This window comes from Zosterops lateralis (assembly GCF_965231275.1).
Source record: "Zosterops lateralis genome assembly, chromosome: 4".
NCBI classification, from domain to species: Eukaryota; Metazoa; Chordata; class Aves; order Passeriformes; family Zosteropidae; genus Zosterops; species Zosterops lateralis.
Genome location: NC_139765.1, coordinates 61,427,783 through 61,441,609, shown reverse-complemented (window position 1 = coordinate 61,441,609; position 13,827 = coordinate 61,427,783). Strand labels below are relative to the sequence as shown.

Below are 13,827 nucleotides of genomic sequence, written 5' to 3'. Positions count from 1 at the left end.
AATTGTTCAAGTTAAGCTATTTTGTTGGAACTTTATTTGGTACTAAATCATCAAATGATAACTTATGTCTTTAAAACAAATTACAGAAAAAACGCTCTTGATCATGGTTCATCAGAAGTTCAGAGTGTTTAAAATTCGGAACAGTAAATACTTAAGTATAGCTACTCTCACACACTTGCATTTTATATTGATGATTACAATATGAATAATATATTTGTGCAATGTTCTAACTCATATTAAATGCAATAGCTACAAGACTGTGTCAGTTCAAATAGGCTATACTCTTAAAGGAACAATGATATTATTAATTACCAAGAAGAATCCATTTCTTTTAAATGCTAGACTTCCTACATGATTTGAAAATAAGAAGCCCCAATATGCACAGATGTTCTTCAGCCAGGAAGAACTCAATACTCTTACTTCAAATTACCATCTACACCCGGCAGTGTACTCTGACCAACTCTTTCATGCAGGCAGTGTGAGCAGGTTAGATTGTTTCATTGTCCCCAGAGTGGTTATCTGCTCATGGCTTTGAGTTTATACGTACATGAAGTTGACACAGCCCGTCCCTGCAGGTGGAGCAATCCAAACAAAACTGAGGTTTGTGGTGGGGAGATGGCTCACATGGGACGCGACCACGCTGCACATGAACTGGTTTCCAAACTGGTGGTCAGACATAATTCCTGGGAGAGAGACACAGAGGGAGGAAACAGTGACACGTGTTAATGGCTCATTGTGAGGTGCTAACAGACCGAGAAATGCATCTGCCATGTGCTTCATCATGGCAACAGGAATGAAAAAACCCCAGGGGTATGCCATCAATTAATTAGAATTAATGCCAATGAAAATACTGGAGCTGGCCTTTGCCTGAGTCAAGGCTGACTGCATTTACTGCAAGGCTCTGTGTATTTACTGCTAATAGTCTTCATAAGACCAATACCAGAGGAATTATTTGCATTTTTGAAGGAGGAGCTGGATCACAGCTACTGTAAATCAGTTATTCCATTACCTTGTTTTCATCCATTACAGAGCTAAAAGAAAATAACACCTGAAGCAAAAAAAAAAGGTTCTATTTTAATAAGAAAAATGAAGCTCTTAGAGAAAGGTATTATCTCTTAGTAGACATCTATTTGAAAAAAACAGATGAACTCTGGATTCATGAACTCTTCTGATCTGAAATAAAAGCAGCAACCTTCCACAGTTTTACCAGTAACCATTCCTTTGATTTTTTTTTTAATTTCTTTTTAATACATGCCTCTAATACATGAATGTATTTAAATGTCATCTATTAATCCATCCCTCTGGAATTCACTGCAGTTCAACATTAGACAAAAAACCCTATATTTTTGACATAAAACAATGTCTGACAGCAATCTTTCTCCCCTTGGAGCCCTTTTGTAGTTTCCTACAAAGTAGTGCAAACTTGGTTGTTTGTTTGACACCCTTTGGCTTAAAGGAAGGCAATCTTACCAAAATGAATCATTACACCTTTACTCCTAGTACATGAAAGAGTAAATGATGAAACTATTCTTTTAAATGCAATTATCAGAAGACAATGCCTAGTTCCATGTTACTTCAAATATTGAACCTTCATTTCAGAGAACAGTGGCATGGGCTGAAACCTTGTTAATAAGATCAAAAGGAAAAGGCAATGGGAGCAGGCACCACTGAGCTCAAAAAGGTCACTGTCAGCTATTTGGTGACTGCATCTCAAAGTTAATAGTGGCTGATATTTCCCAAATTTGCTTGTTGCTATTCAAACAACAACAGAGAAATAAAACCCATCTCTGACTCTCAGAATCCTTAATTGCTGGGTTTTTTTGTAATTCTCCTCTAATGTGAATGCAGCAATTTTGTAAGCCCCCACAGATGCAGAGTTTGGAAGGAAGCTTTCAAGTGAGAGGTTTACACCAAGGAGGGGGATAAATCTTTCCTAAAGCAAACACACTGCTTCACCTGGTGTCCCCAGGGACTGGATGCCAGCAGCACCTTGCATGGAGTGGGGGCTGTCTCAGAACCAAACCATTTCACATTTTATAGACAAAAAGCAATGTCTGAAATCCCAGTCAGGTACTGGTGAGGATGACAGACTATAGCTCAAGGTTATGGATGTTATTTATCCTCAGGGCTATGAAATTCTAAACCAGCTTCAGTTTTTAGGGGGGGAGAAATGAGCCACAGTGAATTTAAGTGATCCATCCCAGGAGTGACAGGAGGCAGCAGGTGATGGTAGTGATGCCTGCATCTTTTAAAAACAACAACCTCCTCATTCAGAGTTTTTCAGTTAGTTCCCCACTGAGAATCCACATGAGATTTTTCTGTCATTTACACAGTCACAGCTCAAGTCCCTAAATGATGCTGAAGCTCATTGTGTCAGGATAGTCACAGGAAAGGTTCAGGCTCCGTGGATGAAGCCTCTTTTCTGAGGATCAGTAGTAGGAAAATCCAGAGAGGTGGTATTTTACTGACTCTTCTTTATTGCAAGAGACTAGATATAGATGAGGTTTGGCCACTTCTTGCCATGCTGTATTGCTTTATTTGCCTTTCTTGGCTAGTTGAGAGGAGTGGCAGTAACATCCTTAAGGAATCCCACTTGACTGGTGCCCAGGCTCACTGTCCTGCTCTCACTGCTGAAGTCCTGCAGCAGTGCTCTGCTGGGACAGGTGTGTCCAAAAACATGCCCAGAGAGGTCCCTCACAGAGCAAATGTTATTTAGGCAACTGCTTTGCTTTGCCCAGGGTGTCAGGTGCTAACTCTGATTCTTTCCCCAAGCCTGTCCCTCTCTCTGAAGTCTGTGCTAAAGCCAGTGACTCCAGTGCTGTGGGCTGGGGTCTTGGGCTGCTGCAGAGCACCAGCTCTGGTCTGTCATCATCCCTGGCTGTGCAGTGGGAAACAGCCAGCCTCACACTATCATGGTAATTAAATAACTGATGCTGTCAGGGGAGAAGCAGGAACAGCCCTTCAGTTTGAAGAAATCCCCCTTTCTCCAGAGCCAGCCAAATACAAGGGAGGACAAAGGCTACCCTAACACATCCCCCAGACAGGGGACAGGCAGAGCAGCTTGGGAAATGTGACTGCTTCCCTCCTTGGCAGCAACTTTTGAGTTAATGAATTCCCTAGGTTTCAAGCAGTATACTGCAAAAATGTGTCTAATACATCAAACACATACAACATCTGTGGAGAATTTCTTTTTCCTTTGATTTACAGTTTAAAAAAAGAACAATTTTGCAGCTACTAGAATAAATTCTAAGCAAGGAAAAATCCAAGTCATTCAATTTTTTTTTTCAGAAAAAAAGTCAATGAATAGTACAGCAATCATTCCAAATCCCAATATTTATAATTTTACTAATAATTGATTGTTCTATTTTTACAATAAAAACAACCTTCCTCATCTGCTGGACCTTTATTGAGTATATCAACTCCATTTAGGAGTTCAGAGCCTTCAGAACATTTAACAACAATTAAATACTGAAACTTCAGTGAGTGACAGCAATATTAAAAAAATTTTGATGCTTAAATTCCAAGGTTTCCTATTGAAAAGGTGAACATAAAAATAATAAAAAGAAGAAAAAAAAAAAAGAAAAAGAGAAAAAAGAAAAAAAAAAAAAAAGGAAAATTGAATTGATACTAAGAGCTTGCTAAACTAAGGGCAGAGAATGTTATTTCACCATTTTGCTTCCAGTCTTTTTGCAGTTCCTTGTTAGGAAAGGCCTCTCTTCTTCAGCCCCTCTCCAAACTGGTAAGTTGTTTCTCAGACAGTGTTTGCCCCATAGCAAATGAAAGGACAAAAGTGAAACAACACTCTGCTACAAAAAATTTAAATGACTGTGAGACAAGCCTTATTATACAGCAGCTGTAAGAACAAAACTGGATCCTTTATGTGCCTCTGACAGTTTCAGAGTGGCTCAGGTCAATGTTGTGTACAGTGTCTCCCTCACACCCTGGTGACCACTGCAACCACATACATTCGAGTCTAGTGCTGATAAAACTAATAATCCTTAGGATAAAATTTAAGATCTTCCTGTATAAAACTCTATAAACAATTTAGCAAAAAATCAGGTGTTTCCATGTGACTTAATGAATGCTGAAATGTTGAAAGTTTTGTGAGAGGTACCAATTCACAGCTCTAAAATGTGCTGCATAAAAGAAGCTGTTAGCATCTCTCTAAACTCCTTTTGCCTTGGTTTTTTACAGCATGCACTCATCATAATGACATGTTTCAGACATCTGCACTTTCTAGATTCCCCATCCCCTAAAATTTCTGAGGCTTTAGGAGTCTCAGTATAATCATTGTAACCATTCAAATCCCAGACATGCTTTGTACCTGCCACCAGCACTGCTAGGAGAGGAACTAGACATTCTCAGTCCCTCTCAAGAGGGAATTCCGCAGCTGTTTTTATTATGTAAACTTTAAAAAATGTGCTGAGCACTATTCAATACCCTATCTGTAGTCACTGAATCAAAGAACTTCTGTGTGAAGAGGTAGATTTCAAGGAATAAGATTAATACAAGAAATGCAGGGATAGAGGAAAATATTGGAAGGAAAAGCTTAGGTAAAGTCAGATGACAAATACATAACTTCAACCTTTAAATGTTTAAAATTATTTTATTGATAATAAGAACCACTAGTAGGGCTATAACAGCTAATGCAGGGAAATATTTTGCTTCTTTTATCAGATGGCATACACAAAGGTGAGCGAGATGTGAAAATGGTGGTCCACAAATGCCTAAATTCAGGTGTTGATCCTGAACTCATCATTACTTTCACCTCGTGGTATAGCTTCTCCAAAAGGGAGAACCATAGATTATAGCAGCCGTTCTCTCATCTGGGCCCCTGGAAGACAAAAGATGATCTTTTCTACTGACAGAGCTTGGGAAGCATCTAATGGTACAGATATATGCAGGAAAGAGTTACATAATTCTCTGCTTTGTAAGTCTGAAAAACATGGATCTGCAACAGGTCTGACCTTCACCCTATGCTATGTAACTACATGATGTTCTGTACTAAAACATGATATATCCTCCTTAGAAAACAGTTATCTAAACCAAAACTTCATACAAGGAGTTCATCTGCATGTCAGGGTCCTTGGTAAATACTTCACTAAAGCTAAGGCTCAACAGAATTTCCAGTGATGAACCAGATGGCAGGTAGCACACCATTTCCTATTTATTACATGAATTGAGTGTGATATTAAATGAGAGAGTGAATGTTAATTACATATGTAAAATGAATGATCACATTTTGGCTTTGCTGCTTCTAAAATTATTATCTGCTACATGCTTCCATTTTCAAAGATATGTGTAAGGGACAGAAAAATGCCAAACATAAAATATTGATGAAATTCCAAGAAGAAAAAGCTCTAAGTAACAAAATAACTCTGGCATCTTCGAGAAAGCAATAATTCCTGATTAGGAGATAATAAATTTGAATCAGAAACAGACATTTTCAAATTGGATTTTGCACTACATAAAAATAAAATACCTGTTCCTAGGAACCATCTTTTTCCTTGGGAAACAGAGTTGGAGACCTCTGGGTGCTCCATAACTCCACAAGGTAAGCACAGTTCTGTCTGCTGTTAAAAGCAGGGAGAGATGGAAAAGTGACTGTGTGACCTGAAAACACCTTCTGTGTTGAATCTCCTGCTGAAGTGGCCAGACCAGGGCTTGATATTTGTTTTCCCCAAGCAGCACCAGGGACTCGTTCTGAGAAGAAAAGTAGGATGATTTTTTTTTTTTTTTCAAAATTAAAAGATGCTGGTGGCCATTTTTTAAATTATTATCAATTAATCACTTTGGCAGGGAGCTTACACCCACAATCTCTACTTTCCAGAAGCACATCCCCTCTGTGAAATTGAAGATCAGTTATACAGAGAGGTGCCCCCACTCTCCTGCCACATGGAGGATCACACCGCTCAGACAGACACAGGAGTGCTGGGACAAGTGACAACTTCGTGGCTGCTAACAAGGAGCCTGGTTTCTCAGTAAAATCCCTGTAGAACAGGTCTCCAGGGCTGCTGCAGAACCAAGGTCCTCCTGAAAGTTCAGGGGAAGCCATGTGCCTCTCCACATTATTTGAGGTGCAGAAGAGGCAGCAGCACAGCTGGACTGGTGCCTGGCAGGACCTGAACTCACAGAAAGCCAAGTGGAAACCTTAAGGAATATTTTAGGACAAAATCTGAATGTATATAGACATAAAGTGCTATTTACAGCGGCTAAAGCTGCAGCTTTCAGACTGCATTTTCAGAGGTAGGAACCTCCCTTTGTCCTGTGTATCTTCAGATGTCTAAAGGATCTTTTTGAGCCTTACCTGTAAACATGTTTAAAAATGAAATATACATTTTCACTGAATGTTACAGAGAATGAAATAATGGCATAGTTTTAGTTATTGGAAGAATATTTGAGCAACATCCTTAAGCACTTATAAACCCCTTTCAGGATCCTGCAATATAAGTCTGAAAATTTTAGAACTAGTGATGGGAAGAAAATCAAATTGCTTCATGTTTTTGGGAGGTTTTCTCTTAAAAAAAACCCCAAATCCCAAATATGTTTAAGGAAAGCATCAATAATCTGTGTTAAAAGGGACCATGTTGGGAGTAAAGAAATATCTGGAGCTGGTAACTATAATTTCTAAAGCATGAACACAAATGTACAGTTATGAGCTCACACAGTTTCTAAATTATAGATGTAACTTCCTTCCAGTTGGAGTAAAGGTGCAGAATATGGCCCTAAGTGAACTGCACCCACCCAGCTGAAATAAGCTCTTGCCAATTGATTGTGGGGGGTGACTTTGTTCTGCTTCACAGGAAAAAACACATCTCATTTGACAGAGTGTAACAGACTGCTAAAGCACTTGGTAGCCCTTGTGATCAATTAAGGGTCAGGATGGTTTGATAAATTATTAAACAGTATGAAGAAAGAAAAGACCAGCAACTGACAGATACATTCGTCCACCCAGCAATATGTTACCTTTATCTTTCTTGAAGTCAAGTGTTTGTTTCATTATTATTATTTCTACTGCTCCACTATTAAATAATAAATCCTTTTACTATCTGCAATGCTGGGGGGCAAATACCATCCACATGTTAATCAGAATGCCAGGAAATGAACAGATATGTGTGTAACAGCCTAATAAAGTCTGTCACTAAAATCCCTAAATCCTTCTGTGCTCAGGAGGCAGCCAAAGCCTGACCACAGCAACCTGATTCTTCAGAGGGCACCACTGTGCTGAAGTGACTCACACTTGAGATAAGAAGCATGGATTTTATAACCTTTTCCCCCATATGGGAAATTTAAATTTAAATATGTTTAAAAACAATAATTTATTGCAAGTTCACATTTGAATTACATTTACAAATGGGGATTCAAGGATGAAACAGTTCAGTTCAGGGCTTTTAGGTGCTTACAAGAGAAGTGCTTTATGTCCACATTTGTGAATATTTATTGAAGCAAGCCCTTCACTAGAAACACGTTTGTAGGAATGAACCACTAATAAACAGATTTTTTAAAATTTGCTCAGAAAACAGGATATATTTTTTGCTTAATCTCCCTTTTAATGTTCTTCTTTAAAGGGACTGTTAAACAAAACTTTTGAGCAGCCTTTTGTTAGAACCCACTTAAGATTATAATTTCATCTCAGGGATTTTTAAGTACCAGTCTCATTAAACCTAATAGGAGCTACACATATGGAAATCGTGGAGCATGGGGAAGAGAATATCCCCTTTCTACAGCATAATTCCCATCATACTGAATGAGTCCCTCATGTAATGTGGGATTTGGTTCCACGAGTCAGGGGAATGGAGTGGTGAGACCCTGGTCTGCAGCGTGTTGGTAGTTTCAGGCCATTGACAGAAGGGGTGAGAAGAAAATTTACTGCTGAAATCTAAGTGCTCCATAGAGAGCAACATGGCACTAAGTGCTCCAAGGCAAGTAGATTTAGCAACAGTAAACAGGGACCAGCAGTAATATAAATAGAAAATGCTAATAAGTTACTGTGTTGCTGAAATACAGAACAAGAAAAAAAAATCTATTTCCAAAGGCTTAAGCCAAAATCTATTTTAAATGTTTTCTTAATAGTCTCAGCATGTTTTATAATAGCAATTTATATATATTTCTTTATAGGCCTGTTAGGCCAATACCTTCATTCTATACTTTTCACAGTTTCTATTTTAGCACCAAATTCCAGTTAATTCTGCTGAAGGAAAGCAACTGTCCCTGGTTTGCATCCACTTTTTTTTTGTTGTTGTTACTGTATTTGACTGGTGCCTCATCCATATAAGCAGCTCTCATACAACTTCCAAAAAATATTGCATTGTTCTGAATCTTTCCACTTTGTAAACATAAATCTTTGTCTCGTGAGCCAAACATCAGACACTCTGCTTGATAGGGCTTATACCAGTGACAAATGTGACAAAAGGACACCTTGTTATCACACCAGACATCTGTTCCCACCAAGCTCATTGTCAGAGCCAGCAATAACCACATCCTTCTCCTCACAGCAGCGACAATTCACCAAAGCAGCACCGGAGCCCCCGGAATCACCCTGAATTTGCTTTAGTAGAGGCAAAACTGTGAACCAGCAGTCATAACTGACTACAGCATCCTGACCCACTCACTTAAACAGAGCCATGAACCAACCAAACCTCCCTGCTGACCAGAGCAAGGAACATCAAATGAAACACTGCTGTGCAATAACGAGAAAATCACTACACGGCACAGTAAAAATGTAACTGCCCAATACTCATCCATAAACACACACATCCTGATTGGATCTATAAAGCATCTATAAAGCACCAAATTTGTTGTTTGGGGTTTTTTTAAATAAACCAGTCTTCACCCCAGAGCCAGCTGAGGTGGTCTGAGTGGTTTGCAGTGACAATATCCCTTCTTCTCTATATGGCTGCTGGTAACACCTCCTGGTACCCTGTTTGCTCTTCTATAGCCTAGCATGACTAATTAGAATAATGGCTTTACCTACAAAAGCCTAAGTCTCTCTTTAATTTATTTTAAATGAACTTAATGGTTTCTGGCAGCAGTCTGCCTTGTAACACATTTCCTTTATTTGGATCCTCTGCCTGCAGCCGTGTTTTGCATTTGCCCACATTGCTGTCACTGTCACTGCAGGACCCACTCAGCCCTTCCTATCCTGGTTGCACTTGCGCCGTCCCTAATTACTCCTTATATCTCTGTTATCAACATTACTGGTGAACTCTGATGCTTTAAAATTGAGAGTTTCCTCCAAGGCAAATTAAGTCAGTCAAACCAATCAATAACAATAACTACATAATGAAACCAGAGGGACTTACATATAAATCTTTCCAGATGGAGTATTTATCATTTGCAGGCATCTCTTCCTGTTTTGAAGTGATGTTGTTATGGAAGATATACTTCCCCCAACTCCTTATCTCAGATGATCTGAAAGTCAACCTGAGACCATGTTTTGTTGTCTGGGTTAGTCGATTTTCTTCCTAGTGCTGTGTTTGGGATTTAGTATGAGAATAATGTTGATAACACACTGATGGTTTCGTTGTTACTCAGCAGTGCTGACCCCTAAGTCAAGGACTTTCAGTGTCTCATGCTCTGCCAGGGAGGAGGTGCACAAGAAACCAGGAGGAGCATGGCCAAGACAGCTGACCTGAACTGCACAAAGGGATATTCTCTACTACAGGATGTCATGTCCACTCTATAAACTGGGGAGACTTGGCCAGAAGTTGCCAATTTCTGCTCAGGGATGGGAGGGGCATTGGCCAGCGGGTGGTGAGCAATTACATTAAGCACTATTTGGTATTTTCCCTTGGGTTTTATTTCTCTCTCCCTTTTTCATTTTCATTATGACTATATTTTACTTTATTTTAATTATTAAGCTGTTCTGATTTCAATCCATGAGTTTTGCCTTTTACTGATTCTCTTCCCCATCCCATGGATTGGGGAGGGAGTTGGAAAGTGAGTGAGTGGCTCATTATAGTTGGAGTCTGGGATAAAACTACAGAAACCATGGTTTGTCCCTCACCAGCATCAACTGCAACATCTCCACAGAGCTGGACACAAGACGCACTTTCCATTCAAAGGAGCAGACCTGGGGTACTCCAGGTCTCACGATCTCCATTCCCACAGCAGGGCTTAGAGTAGCCTCAGCAATGCCTACACTGGGGTGACTTATGTAAGGCCTCCAACAGCCACAGCTGCCCTTGCTGGTACCCTGAGGTGACCTGTGGCATGGCCAGTCCCACAGTCTCTGTGAGGCTTTTGGGACAGCTGAGCTTCACAAAAGCCTATCTGCTCTGGAAAGATGGCATCTCTCCTGCCTCAGAGATGCATCTGTGAGGGAAAAGCCAGCTGAGGTAATGACAGACTGTGGTTCTATCTTCATACATTTATAGGTGGTCAACCACTAACACATGTGCCATTTGTAGTCACAGCATCTCTAACACTGTGATCAAGAGTCAAGGTGTTTGCCTTTTTTCAGCAGCTGGCACCAGTGTCACAGTAGTGCTGGTTTGCTACAAATCCCTCAGAATTCATAAATATAAAAACTAGAACCATAAAGTTGCATAATGGGCACCATGGCCATTCTCAGCCTCTGCAAAGGGGTGAAGAGAGCAGAGGAATCACTGACCAAGTTGGTGGGAGAGGTAAGGGAGAAGTGGGGCTGCAAAAGTGGTATTATGGACTGAATGGAGGCATTTCAATTAAAATTGTCAATCTCCAGGAGTTCTTTTTTTTTTTTTTTTTTTTTTTTTTTGAAAATATGCTGAAATTCAATGCTGCTGGCTGAAATCCACCAGTATCTCTGTCCAGATCAAACTACTTGTGGAAGGAAGCATATTCTTGTACACCACCTGTATGCTCCACAGATATTCTGATGTCTCAGGAAAAAAACCTGACAGATTTTCCTTCTCTGAGGCCACAAATCTATTACATTGACAGCTTTTATAGCACAAATACAGCTTTTATAGCATTGACAGCTTTTAGAAGACATTAGGTCTGGGCTAAAGCATTCCTGTGAGGGTGAGTGTGTGCTCTGTGTGCTGTGCAGCAGCAGCAGGATGTGGGAGCCCAGAGGGGCAGCCAACCTGGCTGAGATCTCCTCCCTCACCAGCACCCAACTGCCCCCAACAGAGTGATCTCAGTCAGTCTCACCTCACTGTCACCAGGGAAATGCACAGGGGGAATAGAGGCAGAAGTTTTGATATTCAGGTGTTCAGTAAAACTGGAATGTGAAAATCAAACTGTTTCCCTGATACACACTATTGATGCTTTCTTTCATCACCAAAACAGAAATTTGAACTGTGATTTGCAGACTTCTGTGATATTTTTGGCAAAATAATAATAATAATAATACTAATAAAATAGTAATAAGAAAAAATCTACAAACACAAAAAGTTGCTTTGATTCTCTATGCATCTTTAACATCTCTTTTTACAATTTGCAGAACAAAACAGCAAGTCTGACAGCTGTTCCCTTTCTCTTGTAAAATGTGTAGTAATTTACTTTGCCTCCTGGTTTCTCTTAAACAGTGCAATGATCCAATTCTTTGCAGTTTCACAATGCCTCTCTCCCACTGGTCAGCACTGGACCACAATGTTGAGAGTATTACTAAGGGAAGGGCAGCCTAGTCAGCAGGCTGAATTTCTGCCCACTGAAGGCTGAATGGCACCCATAATAAGAAAACTCCTCAAAAGATGTATTGCAAGCTAACAAACATGAACAGCAGCAAAAATTTTCAGGAAACAAAACCTGAAGACAAAACTTTACACACCAAAAGAAGCAAAAATAATCAGAGCCAGCAAGCTCTGAAGGGGAGTAAATTATTTTACTAATTCATTCTCACATTACTGCTTTTACTCTAGTGACAAAAAATTGCCCATGAAAAAAAGTCTGATGCATTGCCCCTGCCATATGGTACATATTAAGACATACGTATCACAGACAGAAAATTGTAACACTGGGGTTTTGTTTCTATCTGACAACACATATAGTCAGTCAAGAGTCACAAGAATGCAAAGAAAGAAATGCTGCATTTCATTCCTTTGCCTGAAACTTACTTCTAGACAAAACATCATCAATCCTCAACATCCAAAAGCACTGCCAGATCAGATAGAAGAAAGGCAAATAAAAACAAGCTACCAAGAACAGTAACCCCCTTATAAACTATCAGTCAATGTTAACCCAAACTCCTGGGAAAAAAGACTGCAGTTATTGAAGTCTGAGTCCTCAGAAGAGCACTTTAGGACTAAATGGTCAGTGCTGATCTTCTGCAGTGATTCCATGTTCAATATAGGATCTTAAAGTTTACTCCTGGGGGTGCTGCCATGAAGCTGGTGTTGGGTTGGCCCCAAGGTAGGGCTGTGCCCACACTCTGCTCCACACACCTGCTGGAGCTGCAGCCCCTGCTGTGCTTGGGGTTCTGTGCTCTTATGGAAAACAAAGTTAAAACAGAATACAATATTCACATCTGAAACCTAATCAAGGTTCATGCCATAGCAGCCAGTGAAACAATTTGCATGAAAATTAGGTGTGCTACAGAAACAGGTTACAGGAGCCCTCTACCACAGGACTTCCAAATCAACTCGTGGTTTTGCTGAAAAGAAGGAAGCTTTATTCAGACCTATGGAAATATGAGGACACCACCAAACTAAAGATCAAGTGTAAGAAGATCTGAGTTTGCATTTTAGAATTTGAGATGGGAATGGAAAAAGTATTTGGACTCCAGATCTGGGGTGTGAGTGTGAGCAGGTGCTCCTACTGCATCAGCTTAATGCTTGAATTTAATCTTAAACCTTGCTTGTTTCAGTTCCATGAATGAACACAGCTGAAAGCTCGCCTCTCACAGCTGATGCCCCCCACTGTGGCTGTAGTAGGATAAATGTTCCAAGATTTTACTGTGGATTTAAAAAGGGTTTAAAAAATATGCTAAGTCAAAGTAACACCCAAGGGATTACACTAGAGAGCTGCAGTCCCATTAATGTATAAAGAGAAGGCTAAAAATGTAAAGATAAAACATGGCTCTGCTTTCTGACGTGCTAATCTGCCCTTTAAAAGAAAAATACCTTGAAGACCTGCAGCTCTACAGGGAAGTTCTCTCCTTCATTATTGTTTTTCAAAGAAACAAGTGTGTTTCATTCAGGGAGGAATTAAATTTTACATCTCAAGGTCTCAAATACATTTTTTGTTCAAGGCAGATTAGCAGTTTGGAAAATTAGAAGGTTTCCTAATTTACAATAATCTCTGCCCTACCACACATGTTAATTGAGATATTTTCTTCTGGGACTTCCAGATACTCTGCAATTGTAACTTTCCTGTTGCACACTGTAACATCAGCTCTCACAGATATCAGTCCTTCTCCACATGTCCTGGTTCTCTAACCTGGCACTGATTTTCCTGGAAGGCATCTATGGATTTATGAATGGAGATAGTGCTTCTGGATCCTGTCACTCATTGATAAAATAGTAAAATAATAAAAAAATAATAAAATTTATTTCTGCTAAATAAATGCTTACCAAATCTGCATAGATTAGGGAGTTTCCAATTCATCTACAACTATGGACCAAATATGCCAAACAGTTTGATCTGGAAGAATGTGGCATCCTAAAGCTGATTAATGGAGCAGTATTTAGTGCAGTGTCCAAATCATCATTGAGGAAGGATATTGTATTGCTTAAACTGCTTCTTGGGTAGATTGAAGCCATGGCATACAAGTGAATCCAAAGGGTGACAGAGCTATTCCAGAGGGAGGTTGAAGACAGCACCATGGTGGCCAACTGGGGAACAAGCTCTATATCTACAAGTTCACAAAGACATGGAGGAGTGGGGAATGACTGTGTCCTGCTT

The 13,827-nt window shown here is 39.8% G+C and overlaps 1 protein-coding gene across 1 annotated transcript in view; it reads right to left on the bottom strand.

Moving 5' to 3' along the window:
- RELN (reelin) overlaps positions 1-13,827 on the bottom strand; it is a gene marked incomplete at its 5' end in the record, with an annotated part of 276,672 nt that overhangs the window by 196,685 nt on the left and 66,160 nt on the right. The window contains one exon of the mRNA XM_083859081.1: positions 548-683. Within this exon, the coding sequence (XP_083715207.1) occupies positions 548-683 (136 nt within the window). The remainder of the gene's footprint in view (positions 1-547; positions 684-13,827) is intronic.